Source organism: Empidonax traillii, unplaced genomic scaffold, assembly GCF_003031625.1.
Source record: "Empidonax traillii isolate 1590-97213 ecotype Southwest subspecies unplaced genomic scaffold, ASM303162v1 scaffold491:size805508, whole genome shotgun sequence".
Taxonomy (NCBI): Eukaryota; Metazoa; Chordata; class Aves; order Passeriformes; family Tyrannidae; genus Empidonax; species Empidonax traillii.
In genome coordinates this window covers 223,251-245,943 of record NW_020955684.1, presented here as the reverse complement: position 1 = coordinate 245,943, position 22,693 = coordinate 223,251, and the positions used below count along the sequence as shown (strand labels likewise).

At 40.8% G+C, this 22,693-nt stretch overlaps 1 protein-coding gene across 1 annotated transcript; it reads right to left on the bottom strand.

Moving 5' to 3' along the window:
- Nucleotides 1–1,610: 1,610 nt before the first annotated feature.
- Nucleotides 1,611–21,262, bottom strand: RRAGD (Ras related GTP binding D). The gene is made up of 7 exons (XM_027896260.1): nucleotides 21,016–21,262; nucleotides 14,143–14,438; nucleotides 13,534–13,733; nucleotides 12,451–12,565; nucleotides 6,623–6,765; nucleotides 4,683–4,831; nucleotides 1,611–2,781 (listed from the first exon to the last, which is right to left on the bottom strand). The coding sequence occupies exons 1-7, from the start codon at nucleotides 21,158–21,160 to the stop codon at nucleotides 2,630–2,632; spliced, it is 1,200 nt and encodes a 399-aa protein (XP_027752061.1). The 5' UTR covers nucleotides 21,161–21,262; the 3' UTR covers nucleotides 1,611–2,629.
- Between the last annotated feature and the right edge of the window lie 1,431 nt (nucleotides 21,263–22,693).

The following is a 22,693-nucleotide window of genomic DNA, read 5'->3' as shown; positions in this document are numbered from 1 at the left end:
AAAACATGTGAGTTATTACCTAACCTGAACATACCAAAGTTCAGTAGTAAAACTAGTGCATTTTTAGCATTCAATTTTATAATTATATGTGAAACATAAGCAATCTGATAAAAATTATGCTTATTCTGATAATATCCAATTAGAAATTTATACATTAGCTAATACCACCTTCACTAAATTATGCAACATAGTCTATTCCAAATTCTAGAAGGGACTACAAGAGCTAACTTCACTCTCTTAAATAAGTTGATAATCTCTAATACAAGGGTATGCGTGACTATAGAGAACTCAGACCAAATATATGGAAGCTACATTCAGTTATGATTCATACCACAGCTATTATGATGAGATACTTTGTTTACACAGAGGAGAAAAAAGGAAAAAAAAAAAAAAAAAGTCTGGCCCCGCCTGGTAGGTGTTCTTAGTGCCACACAGTCACCTACACCTGAAGGAATGAAGAGAGAGGACAGAGATCATGACCAAGTGGTGAATCTCAAAAAACTGAAAGACAAAAGCAGGGCCAGAAATTATGGCAGCCTTTCAGCGAAAGTCCTGTGGGCTGGAAAGCTGCCAAAAGGTGGTTCTTACCCATCACTGCTTTGGTGAACTCTGAAAACAGCTTTGCATTACTCTTAACTGAAGGGCTGGTCAGAAGAGCTGCCCTCAACTACGTTGACGGGTGGTAACAGTACCAAAAGGAATTTGAACTCTGTAGTTTTGAAAAATTCTGATTTCTCTACAGCTGCTGTCCCTATCCTTCACACTGGCACCAGGACCAGTATGTTTCACTATTACCAATGTTTCTTACCTTCCTGAGCACCTAGAACTGCATTACTTATCAGTGAGTCTTGATGAAGCTACTGACTAGCATCTTTTTCTAAGAACTCCACATATATTTAATAGACTCATGCCAAAAGAGCCAGTTTGTTCCTAAAAAGCAAAGCGGTAAAAGGTTTGGAAACTACTGGTCTCCCTTTTGGCAGATGTCTGTTTGGAGAGCTTTTGCATTCATGCAACTGTCTCTCCCAAATTGTGTATTCGGTATGGTACTAGAGCTTCCAGGTGTGTCCATATCTCATACAGCAACTGCATCTGCATCCAGACAACTTAGCCTTGCCTACCACAGGTTAAACCCTTCTTTGTTCAACAGAAGCCAGCAAACTCTGGGGGCTCATAACTCACTGACAGACACTAAGCATTATGCCTCACCTTGGCTAAGACAAAAACTTTCAACCTTCCCCGTCTCCAGGGCTACCTCGGCTGGTGGCAGGTTAGCTATGAAAGAGGTATATCTCATGTTACCTGTTTCTGGTGTACTGAAAGCTGCCTCCATTCAGGTCAAGTTCTCCCCACTCCCAAGAGCTGCCAACACCACCACTGGAGTGTGCATGCAATTGGTTTGTAGCAGGACTGGTAAAAGAAAAGAGCTGCTCTTCTGACTAGAAACTATAGTTTTGTATCACTAATTAAACAAAAACACTGGATAATGAACTTGGAAAGCATTACTTGTTTTTATGTTTGAGAGTGCTCTGCTGTCTTGGGGAATCCTGTGGTAAATGTGTCCATATTCAATTTCAAAAGTACTGATGAACGCTGATTACTACAGCAGATAGATTGTCCAGTCCTCATTTTAATGGTCTCTTCTTGATTTCAATCACAGATGGACCCCTGTTAGAGGGAATCAGAACCCAGTACTCACATCTTTACTTCTTATCAATACATCAGAACGTCGGAGTGGAAATACATACAGAGTCTTCACTGCGCCAACTGTACATGTGCAGGCTCTCAAGACAGACTTAGCAAGTAACTTCAACTTACAAATACAACACACTTCTCTGAAGCCTTATAAAAATACCAGTGCAACATAGAGCCATTTTACAAAACAATTGTCTTTATAGAAAGGTATTTTAGTGGTATATGCTGAGGTAAATAATAAAAACAGACCCAAGAGAGGGCATGACCAGTGTTATGGAGAACTCCAGATGAAATTTGGCCAAAAGCCTGTTTTATAAAAGCTAGTATTTACCTACCAGTTATGATTCCTGGTAAGGTACTTATTGCTGTAATACTTCAAAATTATTCTTCAGTTTACAAATTGAAAAATATACGAAATTAGATCTGTATGAATGTTAGGTATTAGCTGTCACAAATTTTAAAAGGCATTGTACCAAGTTTTCTTAATTGTTTACTAACCAATTTGATTGTAGCAGGTAAATAAACTACAGCATACGTTTTACCTGACACCATGCATCAAAATCACCATAAAAACTAAGTTTATCAAAGTCCAACTCCACAAGGAAAACATGAAAAAGTGCAAATTATGTACCCAGTATTTCTGTCACAGCTGTTTTTTCTTAATATGGCATGAAAAAGGTTTACAGCATATATTAAGAAAATTCTTACAAGTGTTCACCTCAATGTTTATATACACAACATTTTGCTCAAAGTGCTCACTATATGAAAAAAACTGATTGGATAAAAATATTTAAACAGTGCTTTCTGAACGTTGAGGGAAAAGTCTTATAATACATCAGTCCCATTTGTTTTCCTCTTCACTCAGTGCAATGAGATGCAGAAGTCACATCAACTTCATGAAAAATTCGCTTGCCACATTGCCAGAAAACCGCAGTTACAGTGGCATTCTTGGTGTCCCATTGGGAGTGGGTCTCTTATTTTTTTGCATGCGGCTTTGATGTTTTCGAGATCTTACTACTTTCATTCTTACTTCAAATACTTCTTGTATGGCTTTTCGAAAACAATGGAAATTGTAGTCTATTAATCCTACAGAGACAGAAATGTTTTACATATTAATAAAGAGATTAATATAAAATAAGTAATGAAAAAATTGCTCATATTCTATATTTAGTGAAATACCATACTCTCTGGAGGTCATACTCAGTGAACTGTCCAGGCATTTTTTAATACGCTAAGCAAAAGCACATTTGATAAATACAAATAATTCAGTCAGCATTATAGCTTAATACTACGTCCAGTATTAAATATACTTACTAGTTACAAGAGAAAACAAAAAGAAATTCATTGGCAGATATTAAGCTTTAACTTAATCTAGGGCTTTGAAGAAGTGCTCAGTACACTAGAAGAAGAAACAAAATATTTCATAAAATATGATGCCATGCTGGAAATCTGCTTTACAGAATAACTGTGATAAAAATAAGTAGCATCTAGTAATCAAAGAATTTTCATTTTTTGACAATATATGAGCTTTGAAATGGATACTTGATAGAAATATTACCAAATCTCAGCCATCTATACTTCATCTTACTTTGTAATCGAAAAATAACGCAATAGACATGCTGTTAGATTACATACATACGTAACAGGCAGATAAGATAAGCATATGAGTGGGCTGAATGTGATCCCATAGAAAAGCTGTAAAGCCATATTGGTAGTCAATCGGAAGACTTAGTGAGTGGTACAATTCTGTAATACCACAATAAAATTTTAGAATTTTGGTTACTGAGCTCATGACCTCACTCGACGTTAATGCCATAAGCTTTCTTAAATACTGCAGCGCTTCTCACTTCAGTTTCCCTAACAGGAGATGACAGGTATGTAAGTGGTTAAAATCCACTATATTACACTTTATGATTTTTTTCCCAGGAATTATTTTCCCTCTCCCAGACAAAATATTATTGGGAAGTCAACCAGGCACAAAAAGTTATAATAGAACTGTACTGTTACAGAGTGCAAGCTATGAAGTGTCCCAACTATGTAGATACAACAACGTGATGCAGTTTTGGACAACCCCCAATGGGTGTTTATTGAGTGTGGTGTCTTTTCTCAAACAGAATTGTTAGTAGGTACGTGGCAGTAACACTTATGCTTAAAACAGAAAATGGAAGTGACCACATCCCACATTCATTTGTAATAAAAGGCCGTAAGGGTATGAAAGAGACATTTGACCACTTGAAGTTTTATAAAAAGCTCAATGGCCTATCAAGCAGCCCAGCAGACATGGTATGAGGGCTGAATTCACAAACACACCAACACTGACTGGTGAATTGATACCACAAGATGGGGAACACAAGCCCAGATCACAGCTTATTCTTCTGATGCGTTCTGATCTCAAGGCATTTCTCTAAGACCATTAACTCAGTGAACATCTTGCCAGTGAGCAGAGAGATCGTGAACTAAGCTTTCAGTATTCGCATTGACTAATGTCAGAAAGATAAACAAGGAATTTTTAAAACTTAAACTGCAAAATATGAAAGCTGCCTAGGTCCTAAACATGTGACTTTCCAAAAGGTTCCTTTCAGATACAAGAAAAGCAAGAATGGGTTTCTTTCAATAATGTTACCGTGTTTATGGCACACAAGCTGTTTTAAATGTGTATGCCGATGTCAACAGGTAAAAATCAATGTCAGCCAAGAGAAAGTGAGACATTCTGCTGTTGCAGATGGAAACTTTACTGCACTGGATGTAAATTTTCAAATGATTTCTTGTCAGAAAGTTGTCAAATACATTTATGATTTCATCTTATCTTAATGCCAGCACAAATTCTTCATGCTTTTAAACATGTTATGTAAACTTCATCAGGCTGTACTTACCTTTAATATTTATGATACAGGTAGAGAGTACTGTCAGCTAATAACAACCACAGTTATTCATTAACTTGCTAATAGAAGGGAAAAGCAATGCATTAGTAGAAAAAAGAAAAATACCTTTTCTCTCAAAGCTTTCTTCTCTGACAAAACAAACAAGAGCGAGGAATTTTGTCACCTCTTTTAAATAAAGGACAGTTGTATTGTTCAGTTTTATGATTGCCATTGACTCTTTGTCATAAGGAGTTCCAGTGCCATCATCTTTAAGCCTAAAGAGCAATATTCAAACAAACAAATAAGAAAAGATAAGCCACCAGATGAGCTAACAAAAAAACTCCTACATTGGTTCTTTCACCAAATACTCAAAATTTATGAAATTTTCATTTTAACCTTTCAGGGAGATTCTTCTTCAAACTACACACTTTGTAAACTAAGACAAAAAGAGATTAAGTCGTTTATCCAATTACACACCAAATCTTGGATCTGTGCCTAGAATCAGATGGTTTGATTGCCAAGTGCCTGAACTGGAGCCTTATTTTTTCCTCTGTTAGATACCAACCGTTTGCCATACCATTTGCCATAGTGCTGTTTTTTTTTTTTTTTTTAATCAATGCACTATATTATGGCTTATCTAAAACACGTGAAACAGTGAGTCTGTACCGATAATTCCAAAACCAGAAACCTTGCTTGAGCACGGGCAACTGACTGATACTTTAAGGCATCATGCTGGCTTTTGCAACATCGTATCATGAAAAGAGATTTCCCCACAGATGATATGTCATAATGATCAGTGAATTAGTTTTTGTGCCTTGTAATTTTATCCTCATTCCTGAATGCACACACAGATATTTTTAAATGGATAGTTATTATCAACCTCACAGAACAATTAGTCTCAATAATATGTTAAAGTGGCAAGTTCCACAAATGTTTCAGGAACAGAGGACAAGAAATTAATTGTAATATCATGTCATTAGTCTGTAGCTAAAAAATTGGCGAGCAGATTTCTGGTGATAAATGGTAAATGGCTACACAAAGACAGTGGTGGCATGACATTTTGTGAATAAAGAAGCCCACGAGTGGTGTTGTACAGATACTTATTAAATGCATAGTCTTCTGAACTACACAGCAGCATCTTTCCCCGTACAAAAATCAGCATCCTTTATTTTATACCTCTGTAAAACACAAGTTCCTATACAGTTACTGAAGTGACTACTACAAAATCTGAAACACACAGTAGAATGTACAAACTTGAGAAATTTTAGAAAGGTATTCAACAATTCGTTGTTCTTTTGAAGTTCTAATGTTTATTGCACATCTGCACCAGGACTCTCCCTTGTACCTTCTCCAAGAGTGCATGAAGTCTATCAGTGGATACAAATGCAAAGCTACCAAAGCCTACCACACTCCAGGTATGCTGTGCTTGGGCTTCCAAGTGTATGCAACTTAATGCACTAATTCCTAATGTGCCTCTCCTTTTCCCTGGAATGGCTGGCATTGCATCTAGGCAAGAGCCAAACCACTGAAAACATAACTTGCAAGAAAAGTACATGACACCCCAGGAGATCTCCAGTTGCTAATGTATTAAAAGGAGAAATTGAAAAAAACAAAACCAACAGGAAAGTCATGTAGGGAAAAGAGGACAAATAGAGAACTGAAGCAAGAGTGAAGCAACTCTCTGAGGCCACTGTAGACCATTAGCTATTAAACGAAACTAAATATGGCCCCATTTCTTTTAAAACAGAATGCATCCTTCTGTTGACTTTGTCCCTGCAGAACAAAAAGATAATGTTTCCTTTTATTTTAGGTTGGTTTCTTCCAACTCTTTCCTCCAAGTAAAATTATTAGCGTAGAAAGAAGAAGATATTCACCAAAAAGGCTGACAAGGAAGCTGTGTTTGTTGCTGGAGAGGGATCTCTACCTCAGAAGCCTACTGTTTGTTTTCTGCTTCTCCCTTGTCCTGACAAATAGCACATTGTTGTTTATGCCCACATCACTCTAATTTTGAGGCTATTCAGATTCCAGGTACATAGTTTTATGGAAAACATTCACAATGTACTTACCCATATATACAAGAAATGTCAATCACGACATCTATCATATCACAGCAGAGCTCGTAAGTTTGCATATCCACTGGAGTGCTGTCTGTTGCAATATAGATCTTACTAACTACATCGAATAAAAATGCTTTTTCAATCCCAGAATTCTATTTAAAAGAAGAAGAAAGAAAAATAAAGTGGGAGCCAAGTCTTCAAATTAACAAGCTTTTTTCTTCCCTTGCCTGTTATACAAAAAGCTAGGCTAAAGAAGTAGAAGTTAAACTGCAATCAAGCTCATTTTGAAAGAACTCTACATACAGCACTGTCATATTTGTAGTAAACCATAATGCTCACAGACCTTCCGATAGTTTCTGCCTCTGATCACGCAATGCTTAGTTACGCTCCCAAACTTTCCCCCTCAGGAACACACCTGGAGAGGTTACATTGATTTTCACTGGAAAATGCAGGGGTAGGGAAAAAAATCTTCCAATTTCGAGCTTTTGGATTTTTGATTGCAGCAATGGACATAAAAAGAGAGCTGCAATTTAAAGTTCTTCTAGCTGGACATGTAAGAAGGCAGAAACAAAGGAAAGAAAAAGCTGATGCATAAAGAAGGCAGTTACTGATAAGGAACAAATTTCTCAAGGAAATTAAAAAATTTTCTCATTGGGGTCTGTAGCTGTTCTCCTGTTTGTAGAACACCTTTAAGGATCACAGGACAAAGACCAGTATTTTGATGGTGCATTCACTTTTCATGTAGCACTGGTGGTTAAAGCCATATTTATAATGCTAAGGCTTGCTAAAGTGATGACAGCTATGTTCCTGACATCCTGCCAAGCTGATTAAGGCTCTCTCCATACTGGAGACGTATCATATTTACAGCTCTGAGAGGCTAACAGGAATGCTAGCTCATATTCTTTGTGCAGATAAGGTCAACTGCCATAAGCCTCTGCTTCCTGGAAAAAAAATGTGTACTGCTTAACTGAAAACAGTAGCCTTGCTTGCTGATATCAAGGGATTACACCTGGGCAGCTGTCCCAGTATGAAAAAAAAAAGGGCAATTTCCCAGTATTGGTAAAGCTCATACTATAAAATATGCTTCAGAATCCACCTATACAGGAAGACAAGCAAGTTTCTCCATCAAACCAAATTGTCTCCATATATGGGCTTCTCTTTTCAACATGGTTTGGGACTGCTGCCAGAGCAGTTTTGTAACTACCAAAAACCACACTGTAAATCCCTAACCAGTTTTAATAATTTTAAAGCTTCCTTTGTAGTTACAGAACTTTTCCTTTATCTTCTTTCTTTTCTAAGTCAACTGTTCAACACATAGTTAAGAGACTAAAGTGATGACTCTGCTTTCCGTATTTCCTGAAATAGGTAGAAAAATTTCCAACGCTATGTATACTATTGAACGATGGCCATCAGTATTTTGGGCATTTCCCTCTTAAAGAGGCATCACTCTTCCACTATCACACATAGAGCTAAGGCTGGAAACATCCATTAATAATAACAGAGTACAGAGGTGAATTTCCTGCATTTCCTCATGGAAAAGACTCTGTGAGTGGCACATTTCAGTAAGTCATTTATAAAAAACCAGTCAAAACATACACTGTGGATACTTTAAGTAGATGGGCTGAAGCACAGGACGTGTAAGGAGATACTCAAGAGAACTGCCTTCGTTCAACCTGAGGAAGTGGAGGTTCATTGCTATCTACAAATACCTAATCAAAGGGTGCAGGGAAGACACAGCAAAACTCTTGTCAAAGCTACAGGGTTGAAGGGCTAGGGGTAAAAAGCACAGGCTGGAATTCTGACTTGATACAAGAAAAAAAATAACCTAAGAGCGGCAAAGGACTGGGAGCTTGCTGACCCGAGAGTTTGAAGAGTTTCCACCCTTGAGGTACACAAAGCTGAACTGGACTCAGCCATGAGCAACTTGCTCTGACTGGCCTGGTTCTGAGCAGCAGCTGACCTCTAAAGGTCCCTTGCAGCCCATGTGGCTCTATGAGTCTACGTTCTTTGAGCACAAAGAACAAAAATGTGTGCATGTTTATGTTGATTATTCTGGGCACACATGGTAGTTCTGTAATTTTAATTTTTAAATAATAATTCTCTCAGCACCTCACATAGTTCAACTGTCAAAAAAGTTGAATCCCAACGTTCACTTAAAATATCAGTACGTAGCTGTAATTCACTGCCAAAATACATATTTGAAAATACAAATAATTTCAGACAGAAGAAGTTAGAACATGAGCCCTTTAGTGTCATTCATGAGAGTCAATTACAAAATTTTGTATTACATGAAGAGAGATATAGTGACAATTTCAGCTGTACAGGTAAGATGTAATTTAAATTATTAAGATGCCAGTGACAATAAAATTAACAATGAGAAGTGATTTTTTTCATCTCAGAACTCCAGCTGCTGCAGCCTGCCTGTACTTGCAGTGACAGTTCACAAAGTTTTCATTTTCAGATGTTTGCCACGGCAGCAGTTACAACTGCTAGTAAGGGCAGAAATTTGCCTCTTAACTTAAAACTATGCTTATCTTCAATTGCAACTACTCCACCTGCTGAAAACCTACACATATTTGCTTCTACAGAACTTTGTATGGTAACAGAAGTCTTTGTGAAAGGGTGGGATGGACTGCCAGGAGTTGTAATCACCAAACTGTACCCACGACTTCAAGCACCTCATTTACCAGTTTTTTTTAGTACAACCTTAACCAAAAAAAGCAAAGGGTTAACCAGAATTGTTGTGAGGAAATTACTCAAGGAAGAAAAGCCAAAATTGTAGAAACGATAATCACATGTTCTATAAAATCAAGAAAAAGGTGGAAAAAAAGTACTATTCAAAGACACATTACATCATTAATGCTCAGTCAGGAAAAATGACAATAAGAAATTAACTGTTTCTGTTACTAGAGTAAGTGGGTTCCTTGTTAGAGACAAAAAGACCAGCAGTGGCCTTAATGCAGTTGAATGAAAGGCTGCCATGGATGTCAATGAGAGGAATGTCAGAATGAGCACTAGTTCTCTCTGACATAACCCTACAGTCTGCAGAAAAGATGCAACATGCTGCATGCAATGTGCTAGAAACTCTATCAAGCACTCTGAATCAATGTAAGAGTATTCCATGATTAATCTGAAGCAAGACAGTCATTGTGAAAAATCTGCAATGAATATATATGAGATTTTATTTTGGATAGGTAAACCCCACAAGGTAGTTGAAATTCACACCATGTTTCTCAACTATACTGGTTGTGATGATGTAGAAGGCAGATTCTATTCTTTAAATGGAATGGGTTCAGTAAAACTGGCTGTATTTCTCCTATTCTTAGGTTAAGTAAACAGGCCTATCGTTTTCTTTCTTGAAAGTATGAAGTGTAAGCCAAGATTTGGTCCTAAAAAGCAATTCTCAAAAGAACTTAAGGGGATATCTCCAGTCACATACACTTAGGAATGAATTCTGGACAATTATTTAAACAGGCCTTACAGCAAACAGATTTCATGAATTAAGTACTACATCTGAATTTATTACAAAATTTAAATCATTACATGAACAGAACTGTATACAGTTTTTTTTGTTTTTACCATAATAATTAATTTTTTTTAAGACATGCTTTTTAATATCCCTCAAAACAAACCAAACAATGCTAAAACGAAAATCCACGTTCACGTGTCACACAGCTTGATTGCTTGGTGAGGCCATGGTAACTAAGAAACAGGCATCCTTCAGTATGAAGCTGGTAAGTGTGTTAGGTGAGATTTAGATGGATTTTGAGTGCCAGACCAACTGTTATTTTATGACTTACAAGCAGTTACATTAAAGAATGTAGAAGCACTATTATCACACTGATGGTTCCTCAAACGTACAAGCTCACACGCTGTGGTGTTATAAATTTAGGCAAAAGCCTGCAGTGAACTTAAGAGTGATCACAGATCTATTTCTGTAATCGTCGGCTTTTTGTGTTGGAAGTCCCCATGGCATAAAGGAAATCACATCCTCATGAAATCACATCCTCATCACATCCTTGTCAAGATCTGTTGTTACTAAGCTGCTAAGGTAAAAAGGCACCCACTAACTAATTCTAGGCTGGAGAAGGATGTTTAGTCTTCCTGTGGTTGCAAATAGTCATTCCAAGTCTCTCTGCCCACAGACAGAAGATGCTTGTAATAACGGACAGGAAGAGTGAGGACATAGTGATGCGGCTACACTCGGCTCCAGGTCACTCACAAACTGGAGCCAAGGAACAGTCTGAGATTCTTTCCCCTACTGAACAGGGGAAATAAGCACAACTCTCTCACTCTTTGGACTTCCCATTCATTCGAAATACTTGTTCTTCCTTACGAATTATATACCTGATATTGTAGATATGATTGGAGGTGGGTGTTGCAGACACATGTGCAACTGTCATCAGTCATTCAGGAAGCAGCTTGTGATCAATTCATGTAGTGATTTCACACAAACTCTTCACCAACTCCAAACAGTGAGGAGACCTCATACTGAGATCTGACTCACAGTAATGAGTGACTGGGATGATTCTGGCACAAAGAGGACCATCACTCAGACAGCCTTCTCATTAAGACTGTAGCATATTCAGTATCTAATTGCTCCAAAACTGTTTTCATCATTCTTTCATTACTTTTCTGTCCTAAGTGGAGTTTGAGACTGGAAGATAACTAGTATACAGTCCAGCTATTTTAGTAGAAATAGATCTTTGTAACAAATCATTCATTATGAAACAGCATAATTTGTTGCTTAGTAATAAGAGAATAAGTTTTGGAAAGATCTTCCTCTAATCCTAGCTCTGCCTTTCACAACCAACTTTTTTCTCTCTCCATTTTCACACTCTACACTGAGAAACTGTGAAGTCTAATTTTATCTTACAGGCTGTTGAATGACATTAAATAATTTCATTATGTCAAAATCACAAAAAGACATAATAAAATAACCTTGCTTGGAAATTGCAGCTTGAGACATTAATGCTAGATGCAAGGCGAAAAATTAGAATACTGTGAGAAAGGGTGCAGCTTTAGGAGCCACTATGATCTGATTTAATGGCCACTGAAACAGGGAGTTTCCCCTTTTCACAACCTACTCACTGTGTTCCCCGTTGCTCATTGCTACATGTTCCCATCTCTTACCTTGTGCCAAAACATGAGCATGTTGGACTCCTCCGTGATCTGCTTTTAACTAAATTAAACAGTGCATTAGTGTGTGTCATAGTGACTCCATGAGGGAACAGGTGAGTGTCAGAACCAGTACAACAGAAAGGAAGGATCAGACATACAGGAAGAGTGGATCAAGCCACTGCCTCTACAGTGCCAACAAGCCACATTTGTAAATATACAAAGCTCCCTAACTGGCCTTCAGAGTAACTACGGAAGCAGTGAAAGTTGTGGTGGACTCTAACTCTAAAAATTTCAAGACATGAGAAACTTTTCTTCTTCTACAAAGTAGAATTAATTCTAGGAAACACTATAGACAGCTCTACATATGAAGTCAGACTAGATTATGTTCCTCCAAGAATTTATCAATACAAATTTTAAGCAAAACTTAAAAGCATGCAGCACAGACCTTTGCAATATTCAGATTAATGTATGAGCAGAAAAGTGATGGTTGTGTACCCATTTTACATGATTCAGAAAATACTGTATCTCAGCAGCTCAGTAACACTGTTTAACAGACGGGGAGGTGAGGCCAAGCTGCATGTAGGTGCATGTCAACTAAGTTCTGATCATTTCTCTGGGAGTTCACATTGCTCATGATCTCTCAGAAGGCAGTGAAGAGTATCTGAACATGCATGTTGGACATAGCCAGATCTACAAAGTATATAATAAGTACTTACTGAAATAAAGATGTTAAGCAGGTTTTCCAGTGTTGGGAGCTGTGGAATCAGTTTCTGTACCACTTTGCTAAATGCTTCAAATATAGAATGATCATATATGCTTGTCAGATAAAAGCTGGAAAAAAATGTCACCACATTTTCCTTTTAGCCACATACTGTGAACATGATGTACCTTTCATAATATGAGTGAAATGAAATACTGTCAAACAGTTAATGCCTACACTTACGTAATTATTCCCAGTGACCAAAAGTCATGTTACAACTGAAGTACAGCACTTCCGTCTCTATACCAGAAAAAAACCTCAAACCCTAGACACTGAAAAACTAGACTTGGATGTAGAATTTCTTGATGCAACTCCCACCTTGGTATTCTTACAAAAAATACTTTTCAAATTGAAGGAGAGGAGTATTACTATGTCTGTTCTGATCTACTTTTTGAAAGTTGTGGACCCATTTATCAATCCAGTGATGCAGTCAAGTAGTGAAGAGCTGTAAAGAGCCAGCATTTTCATGGAGCAGGTCTCTCTTTTTAATATGTTTGTACTTGGCTTTAAAGTGCTAAGAAAGCCAAGACAACTTAATGTCCTCTAGTTCCCAGTCTGCAGAAATCCACTATTTTTCACTGTCTCCTAGAATAATCTCTTTATCAGCAAACATAAGGCAAAAATACAGGACCTGTCTTCCCAAATGGCTCCGATCAGGCTGCAGCAGTGACAACTAGTTACTGGGAGGGCAGAGAGGTTTCAAAGAGGGCAAAAGTGATGTAGTGGCCTATACATTTTTATGACTGGAACTCTACTGATTGTTGCCACTGTCCAAGCAACTTATTTCAAGACAGTAGCTGCAGCAAAAACTGGTACGACTCCAGCGTACTTGTCATCTGTTTTTAAGCACATCTCTCTATCTTTCCTTCCGAGACAGCAATTAGAAATAAGATACCGCATTTGACCTGAGCTGAAGTATCTCTGATTATCCCTTTCCTTCATATATTGAAGGCTTGCTACTTCAAGAGAACAGAAGACAGTAACTTGTCAAATAAGCTGTTCTCCTCTTTAGGATTCTCAGCACAGCAACTTTTCTCACCTGAGGTGAATCTTCTCCAATCCAGCATCTGCAAGGTCATCGTTTGCCCTCTGGTGAATATCTCTCTGTGTTTCAATCTTGTGATCATCAGACAAACCATCCACTTTATGGATAAAGATTTCAAAGTTGATATCTGGATTCACTTTATAGGCTCTGGTCACAGTAAGATGCAGCCGAGCTAATGCTTCCATATAATCATCCTGATGAAGGAAAAAAAAGAGCTACAGCTTAGCAAAGATCTTAAAACAGATATAATGAATTTTCTGATACTTACTTTGAGATAATACTACAGTTCAACAACAGCCTAATTCTTTTATTTATTATAAGTAGCCTGTGCCTACATCTAGCGTGTGCACAAATCTTATGCTGTCAGCACTTAGGAATCTAAGCAAGAACCTTGAGATGTTAAAGCAAATGAGTTAACTTCTGAACATACTGCAGAGAGAGATTAAAAACAGCCAAGCAGCTCTTCAAGTTTTAATGACTTCTTTTAATATGTGTTTGTGATGAAGATTATTTATTTGCTTTGAAAAAAATCTATGCTTTCCAACCCATTTGTCTATTGCTGAAGGAAGAAAAAAGTAGTTTAAAGCACCCCCTTTATTTTACCTGAGAATCAATAACAAATATTAGTGCTCCAGTGCCTCTGAAAATCATCTCATAATCAAACGTAGGGTCAAAGAAGTCAATTTGCCCAGGAAAATCCCATATCTGAAAGTTGACAAAGGAGCTGTTGGAAACATCCTCTCTGCAGATCTTGTTTGTGCTCTCCAAGAAGAGAGTCTCATTCGGCGACATTTTGTGAAAGACAACTTTCTGAATGGAAGACTTCCCGCTTCTTCTCAATCCCATGAGCAGGATTCTTGGCTTAACTTCAGTACTGAAGGGATCATTGAAATCCAAAACTGAATAAAATCACACAAGAAGAAAAGTAATATACTATGGCAATGGAATTAGTAACTGCCAGAAAACATGCATTTGACATTTACTTTCATTACATTTTCACTTGGATTTATGCAAATGTTACCAATTTTTAAGCTTAGAGAGCAGTGCTGCAGACATTTCAACTTGAATTATTTGCTCTTCAGGCTATACTATCAGAAAACCTACTTCTCACCTTTAATCCATTTGTATCTGAAAAATGTGTTATCACACACAGATATCCTGAAATATCTAATTTTACTCTAATTAGCACTATCCCATGTATATTCTTCTTTGAAATAGTATCATCTGAGAACAAATACCCTTGTCAACTGATAGTCACACAACACTGCTGGATTGTGTTAAGTACTTCTGTGTAATCTTCCTAAGGCTACCTGAGGGCTTCCTTCCTCTAAAATCAATCAACCAATAAATAAATAAATGAAATCACACATTCAAGGAGTTACAAGAAGACGACAACTCAGGAGGCAAACAACTCTTCTACGATGGAACTTACAACAGAGTACTGAGCTCAGGAGGAGTTCTTTTCTAAGGTGCTTATAATTTCACCTGCTGTTGAATACTTTGTGTTACAATCTGTAAAGGTTTATTATCCAATAAATAAGATGACAGCACATCATCTGCCTATTTGCAAAACAAAGGCCTGGGAACAGTGATTTCATTGTGTTACCTACAACAGTTTGAAACTGGTACTACTTTTTCTGTTGCTGATAAGCTATATTAGAATAAAGGTAGTTACGGGAATAAACTATGCTGTTATATCCGTAAGGACATGAATGTATAGCTATCCATACCTGCAGATACACCAACTTTAGCTTCAGGTATCTGTAATCAAAACAGCTACAGCAGTCTCAATTGCTGCATTTAGCTGGCCTATCATTTTGAAATGTCCTTTGGTGCTGAGGTGAAAACAGCACTGTTCTTAGATGTAAAAAGCTTTCAAATACCTTTGTGATACTCTGTCTGCACTGTCAAACACAAGCAGTGCAAAAAACTTAGTTGTCAATGATAAATCCACAGAGTACAGCTCAGACTACACAGTGGTCAGGTTTAAAATACTGATCACACAACAGGCTAAACACATCAGGAGTCAGACAGACCTTCTCTCCCCATCCACTGCGCTACAGACTATTCAACATACTTCAGCACAAAACTTATTTGCATTTCTTTCTCTTTTTCTGCTGGGATACATTTTGAATTGCAGAAAACTGGCACACATTTATTCACATGCATCATTTCTGCATGTGGCCTGCATACGTTAAGTGATCAGCTTTACTCCCAAAGTATAAAAACACAAAACAAGGAACCTCAGCAACAACAGTTGCAACCTGTCAATTTATTACATAGCCGTATGGGCAAAAAAAACCCATGGAAAGCTTGAAGGAATCCTTTGCCTAGGAGCATGTTTTGCACCCGGGGTGGAGACCACATCCATTTTCTCGTGTCCCTCAAGCCTCACTCACAACTTTCAGAAACACGAGCAGAATATGCCTGCCAGGAGGGCACAGAACCTTGCCCAGGTTTGTTTGTGCCTCTTGAGCTTGAGTTACAGAGAATTAAGACTTCTCAAACTGAAGGTGTTAGCATAAAACATCCCCTGGCACCATCTACTGGCTTGTGAGTGCTTGTGCCACCCTGAGTGGGCCGGTGTCACCAGTGACAGACAGGAAGGAGTTTTCAACATATTATGGGTGGGATCCTCTCCATTTCATTTCAAGACATTAGGAATGCCTTGGCAGGTATTACCACTTCCTGCAGTCTTATCAATTGTCACACATGAAACACTGCCAGGAGGGAGCAGTGCACGAGGTGAAACTCCTTCAAGCAGAACAGCAACAGTAACTCCGGTAACTCCATAAGGATCTCATCCTCCAAACACAGCAATGGCCAACTTCTGCTGATCCACAGAAAAGAAATTTAGGAAGTAATAAACTGCAGTCTACACACTGCTCTACTCTTCCTATCAACCTGAACAGTCATGGTCTCCTGTGGCTGCCAGAAACATGTGCCTGCAATACTTTGCACCTACAGAGAAATAATAAACATCTTCTCTAGGACAGTGTAACAAGATTTTATGTTTTGGGGGTACACTCTTGTCAAGAAAGCAAACCAAAGGTACAAGATTTAATGGTATCTCCTCCAACCCTACTCTGTCCTTTAATGCACAAATTTTCTACAGCTGTCAAATGCATAATCAAAATTTCATTAATACGTGTATATCCACACATCGTACAATCTGCATTTTGGCCATTAGAAGGGAAAATAATGTATTAAAAGCTTTACGTGGACTTAATAAAAACATATAGTGAACAGTCTTCTGGTTGAGGTTTTATTGCATGTTTCAAGAAAATTAAAAAACTTCCTGTTTGTTCTGTACACAACAGAACTTACAAAGTCTAATTTACTATGGATTTGTACTTTGTGTCCCCTTCCTCCTCCAACCACAATAACACCAACTTCCTCCTGTGTGTCTTATGACATATCCTCCAAATAACAGATACGACACGCTGTGGCTGATCTGGAGCTCAGCATATGCTGGTTGGCTAAACCACATACACATGTACACCGGTTTGCCAGCTGCTGCCATGGAGAACACACAAATCTGCTCGCCCATCCCTCTGAGGACACTTCGTTTAGGTTTCCCCTCTCTTCTGAATTCCAGTTTTCATCAAACTTGTGGGAACTTAATAATCTTTGAGACATCTTCCATTCAAATTTGGTGGGACAGTAGTTTCCAGGGTTCTGACCACTGATGAGACAACCAGAAGAAAGGCTAAACACATAACTCCCTTTTCTTTCAGAAACAGGCTAAAACCTCACATATATCTGAAGAAATATTTTACATAACTTGGAGTTTTACATTGCTGTATTAAATTATTCCAAGCTGTTATACTTTCATGGATTTTAATACTTACGAGAAAGAAACTGCTTTCTATTAAATCCACACTAAAAAAAAAAAAATAGAGTTGCAAGTGCAAACAGAGATACCTATGAGAAGAATGAAGACCAGCTCTCCTGCTAGTAAGACTGTTATATAGATTTTGAAATTCTGCCAGTTCAGAGACTGGGAAATGTAAAAGAGTATCATCCAAACCTGACTAGATAGCGAGGCTTCTATAGCACTTCCCTCTCACAGAGTTAAGAGATTACCTTATATGTAAAGGAATTGGACGATGTGTTGTCTGCCCACATTCCTCTGCAGGAGTACATGACAACTCCTTTTTTAATTTGCCATAGAAATGCCAGCAGATGTATCACTGCAACTTCCCAGACTAGGTTACTGAGTGAGATCATAATATGCCCAAGAGAAACACTGAACTGTTCTCTATTCTGTAACAGCGAAGATAATTTTCCCTATTGTGAGATACAACACATTTCCTGCTTCATTCACTTTTGCAAAGAGTAAGTGCTGCAAAATGCCAGTCTCTAGTGCATTATCAACAATCCTTCATATTTCAACCTTTTTAAGCAGCCATAAAAAACAGAAACCATGTTGGTTAGAGGCTGTATCCATTGAAGTATTCACAGATTAAACTCAACAAACCCCAAAGCACTTTCCTCACAGAGAAGCATTCAATTCCTTACAGAACTTTTGTTCATTGCAGTTGCGTCCTTGCTTATGGAGTGCATTGTGCAGGCACTGCAACACACAGAAGAGCACAGCTCTGAGGAGTTGAGAACTGCCCCTCTGTAGTCCCAACTTGTCTCACCAAGATGCATACTTTAACATCCCCTTTACGCTATTAGAGATATATACTGATAACTAAAATAGTTTTTGAAGCCCATCCTGAATTCCAGATCAATTGTAATTAATTGTCAAAGCAGGTGCTTTGCAGGCATATGTGATGGGATGCAACATTCAAAGGTATATTTGTGGATCTCACCAGCTTTCAAACATCCAAATAAAGATTCACAGCTTAGCTGTTCAAGTGACATCAAGCCAAAAGGAATTATTTAGCTCATGTTACATCCATAAGGTAACAAGCCTCTAAGTCTTGTTTTGAACTATTGCAAATAATGATTTTTTTTTTGCCGAGTAATGCACTTATATAATTTTTAAGTTTTAACCATTTTTGTGTAAAGAAGAGTTAGCAGTCCCAAACTTTCCACTCTCACCTTCAAGCCCATTGATCTTGTAGCATTTCCAGTACTACTGTGACTGCAATATTTGCAGCACTTTGGAGCGTTGTCAAGACAATAGCCGTACAAAACACACGCAATTCAACACTAACTTAGATGGCCTGAGCCTAAAGAGTTAACAGAAAAAGCTTATATGCAATGAAGAAGGCTGTTCAGCTACTGTAGGTTCATAAACATTGCAGAAATGCCTGGTGGAAGGAAATTCCTGTGGCTAAAGAAAAGACTCAGAACCAGAAGACCTAGTTCCATGCTGCCACAAGTGCTGCACTCTGCAACGGTATGTCTTAAAGCTACTTCCTTGGATGCTCTGCAGAGGGTTTCCCGCTTCTAAATACTTTTTAATTGCATCTATAAAAAAACCCAAAACACTAGGCTTTATGTAAATTTTAGTGCTTTAAGGTCTCTGAATATGACCCTGTGTGTAAAGTAAGAGAAGGACAAGAGCCATGGTTTCAGCATTCAGGCTGGAGACAAGTATCTTATTTTGGGGCGAGAGATGACCAATATGAAGTTTTGAAATCTTCCTCATGCTTTGAAGAAGAAATTATGTTCTTACTTTAAAGCCTGGCTTCTTGCTTCACTTTCAACAGCCATACATTGAAGCTGTTCTTCTAATACTGCCCTTTCCATTCTTTCTTTGTAGAAAAGTGGAGGCTGTAACACTCAATTTTGGACTACTTGCTGAACAGATACTCCAGAGAGAGGACAGAAATTGGGAAAAGGAAAAGCCCCTTGCCCTGCAGCCCAGTGTTACACTAAACACAGACCCAAATCCCAACCCCTTCCATTTCAGATGCTCTATGCCTCTTTCTCCAGAGAATTCCAAATTAAACAGAAAGCGAGGGGATCCGGACTATTAAAATGGACTTTGTTTTAATCTGGTGTAAAAATTGTCTCTACATGGACGGTCTTTTCCTGGTATTCAGGATGTAAAGATTTGTTTCTGTTATGTACAATATTCTGGTGTTACTATGAAGAATCCACTGACATTTCTGAAGTCTAACAAAGTTCCTACTGAAAAATATCCAAATTTGAGGAAAGAGTATGGATTACTTCTCTACAGAAAATACTATGTTAGTTCAGCACTACAGAAACACATTAAAATATATTCTCTCTGCATCAAAATGAAGGCAACTCTTCAGCAGGTTCAAATAAGACTTTATTTAGTCTCAGCTACAGTTCTTACATTCTAGCATTCCCACAGCTTTTAACCATGAAGGCTTATACTCAAAGCACTGACCTTCCTCCCCTCCCCAGAATTATATTAGTCAATGCAGCATCTCCCATGGCAGCCTGTAGGACTGGGCCTTTAACGAGAAGGGTTCTGCATGCTAACATCAAAGTAGATTTAAAACACGTGGCCTTTTATTATGCTCTTATAAAAAAAGCAATTCTTTTTTCATCCTGAGATACTGAGAGTTCTCCAAGCTCCTTTGTGAAACATGTCTCAGAAGAATGAAGTCAGGCTCTGAATGAACGCAACAGGCTGAGCTGGCATTTCCTTTTTCTACTGAATGAGACTACTTTTCCTGGTAAGCCTGTCCTTCATAACATCACCATCCATACTGACACAGATACTCAGAGAGTAACGTGTGTCCTCACATGCACAGACAGACGGACACGAGACATTTAGCAGAGCTTGCCACTGTGGGAGTGACACCCGCAGCTGCGGAGCAGCCCCAGCCACAGAGCCGCGAGTGGCAGCTGCCTTTTACAGCCCGACACCCAACCCCCCACCTCCTTGGCACACTCAGGCCACATCCCCAGGCTGTGGCTTCTTAATAACTAATAACTCTCCCCTCAGACATGGACAAACTGAAGGGAGATTACACACACACGCACACTTCGCCTGCACTCCTTTTGCCTCCTCCCTCTTTCCCAACGCTTCCTGCTACCTGTCAGCCCTTGCCCTGCTCCTACCTCAGAGCTCCTCCCTGCTCTCCCTGACCCCACGGCAGCACACCACGAGCACCTTGTCCCTGTTCCGGCCCTTCCCGTGGTCACCTCCGCGGCATCCCCGCTCCGCCCGGCCCCTCACCGTCCAGCCCCGCCCGCAGCCGGGCCTGCCCTCCCTCCGCACGCCTCGTCTGCCCCGCACCGCTATTCCTGGCTCCCCTCGCCGCGTCCCAAACCCCGCGGGGAGCCTCGCCTTCTCCCTGACCCACATCCGCGGGCAGCCAAACCTCACCTCCCGGCGGTGGCTCCGTCCCGCCTGCCACCGTCCCGGCCTCACCTCGGCGCCGGCCCCGCCTCACCCCGCACCCGCACTCACTGCCGGCCGCTGCCCCTCCGAGCCCGGTGCTGCCCCCCGGCTCCCCGGGAGCAGCCGCAGCCCCGCCGCGGCCGTTCCCCGCCGCCCCCGGTGCCGAGGCCGCTGCGGCCGCCGCGGGCGGCACTCACACGCCTCATCGCCGCCGCTCTCCGCGTCGCCGTCCGAGAAGGACTCGGCCCCGTCGGCGTAGCCCGCCAAGCCCACGATCTCCTCCTCCTCTTCCTCCTCGTCCCCCTCTTCCTCCTCCGGCAGCTTCCTCGGCACCTGGCTCATTCCGGCCGCGCTCCCGGCGGGGCTCCGCGGGCCCCTCTGCCTCCGGGCGGGCTCGGGGCGCGGGGGGCGCAGGTCCCGCGCTGGCGCCGCGCCCGCCGCCGCCGCCGCTCCCCACCTTCCCCCCGCACGGCGCTGGCGGAGCGCGGCGCGGCTGCCGGCGGGGCGGGCGGGGAGGCGGCGTGACCCGCGTCACCTGACGCGCCCGGTCACGGCCGCCGGGGCCTCCGCGCCCGCCGGGGCCTCCGCGTCCGCCCGGGCCCGCTGCCGCTCACCAGCCCGGCCACGCCGCTGGCACCGGGCCCTGGCGGGCAGAGCCGGGCGCTGCGGGGCTCTGGGGCCTGCCGGGCGGCGCCGCGGCCGCCCTGGCTGTGCTCCCGTGGGAGCGGTGCGCACGGGAGGCGCTGCCTCACGCGTGCGGGGCGCCGGGGTAGGTGAGCAAATGGCCTGGTGTGCCAGGCAGCAGCACCGTGGCGACAGCTGGTGTTTCTATTACAGGCAGCCTTCCTCAGAATCAGTTAGGTTGGAAAAGACCTCTGAGATCATCGAGTCCAACCTGTGACCTAACACCACCATGGCAACTAGACAATGGCACTAAGTGTCACATCCAGTCTTTCCTCAAATACCCCCAGGGACAGTGACTCCCCCAGCTCCCTGGGTAGCCCATTCCAATATCTAATAACCCTTTCTGTGAAGACATTCTTCCTAATGTTTAACCTAAACCTACCCTGGTGCATCTTGATGCCCATGTTGTCCCATCCTGTCACTGGTTGCCTGGGAGGAGAGGCTGACCCCCACCTGGCTATAACCTCCTTTCAGATAGTTGTAGAGAGTGATAAGTCACCCCTGAGCCTCTTCTTCTTGATCACACCATGTAGCCTCACCTTGCACAAAGCCCAAAAATGGGCTCAGGACTGTCCTGCATCACCCCTACATGCCATCAGCATGTGGGAGACAGTGGGACCCAGGCAGAACCTGTGCCTGGTGCTGCTCAGCTCACACATCTGCTCTGACTGCTCCAGGGCCAAATGGTGCTGGCAGCACTGCTTGTACCTGCCCCGCTGTCCTTCCATGCTGACTCAAAGTGTTAAGCCAGGCACTAATAGCGGGTGGTAACATACTTGCAGTATGGGTGAGAGATATTTTTTTAGAAATAATAATTAATAAGGAACACTAAAGAAAGCCATAGTAGTAAAACCTTGGAAGAGGATGGAATTTTGATGCCCCAGTCAGACCAAGGTGCACTCAGTTGCCTGCCATTGCTTTCTCCAGGCATGTTCCATGAAGACAGACCTTCTGCCCCTCAGCCAGGCCCCTCCTCAGGATTTTCCAGTGCTGCTCTTGTTGTCTTGTACCAATCTAAGTACCAGAACATGTGCGTTAGCCCCTGGCTGTCATCCTATGCTGCCTGTTACGGTGACAAGCAGCTGAGTTCCTGATTCTCCAGCAGCAATTTTTCCTCTTTTACTACTTCCTCCTGTCCTGTTCTCCCTCCTTGTATTCAGTGTAATGGTTGGATTTATGTTGGAAGTCTCC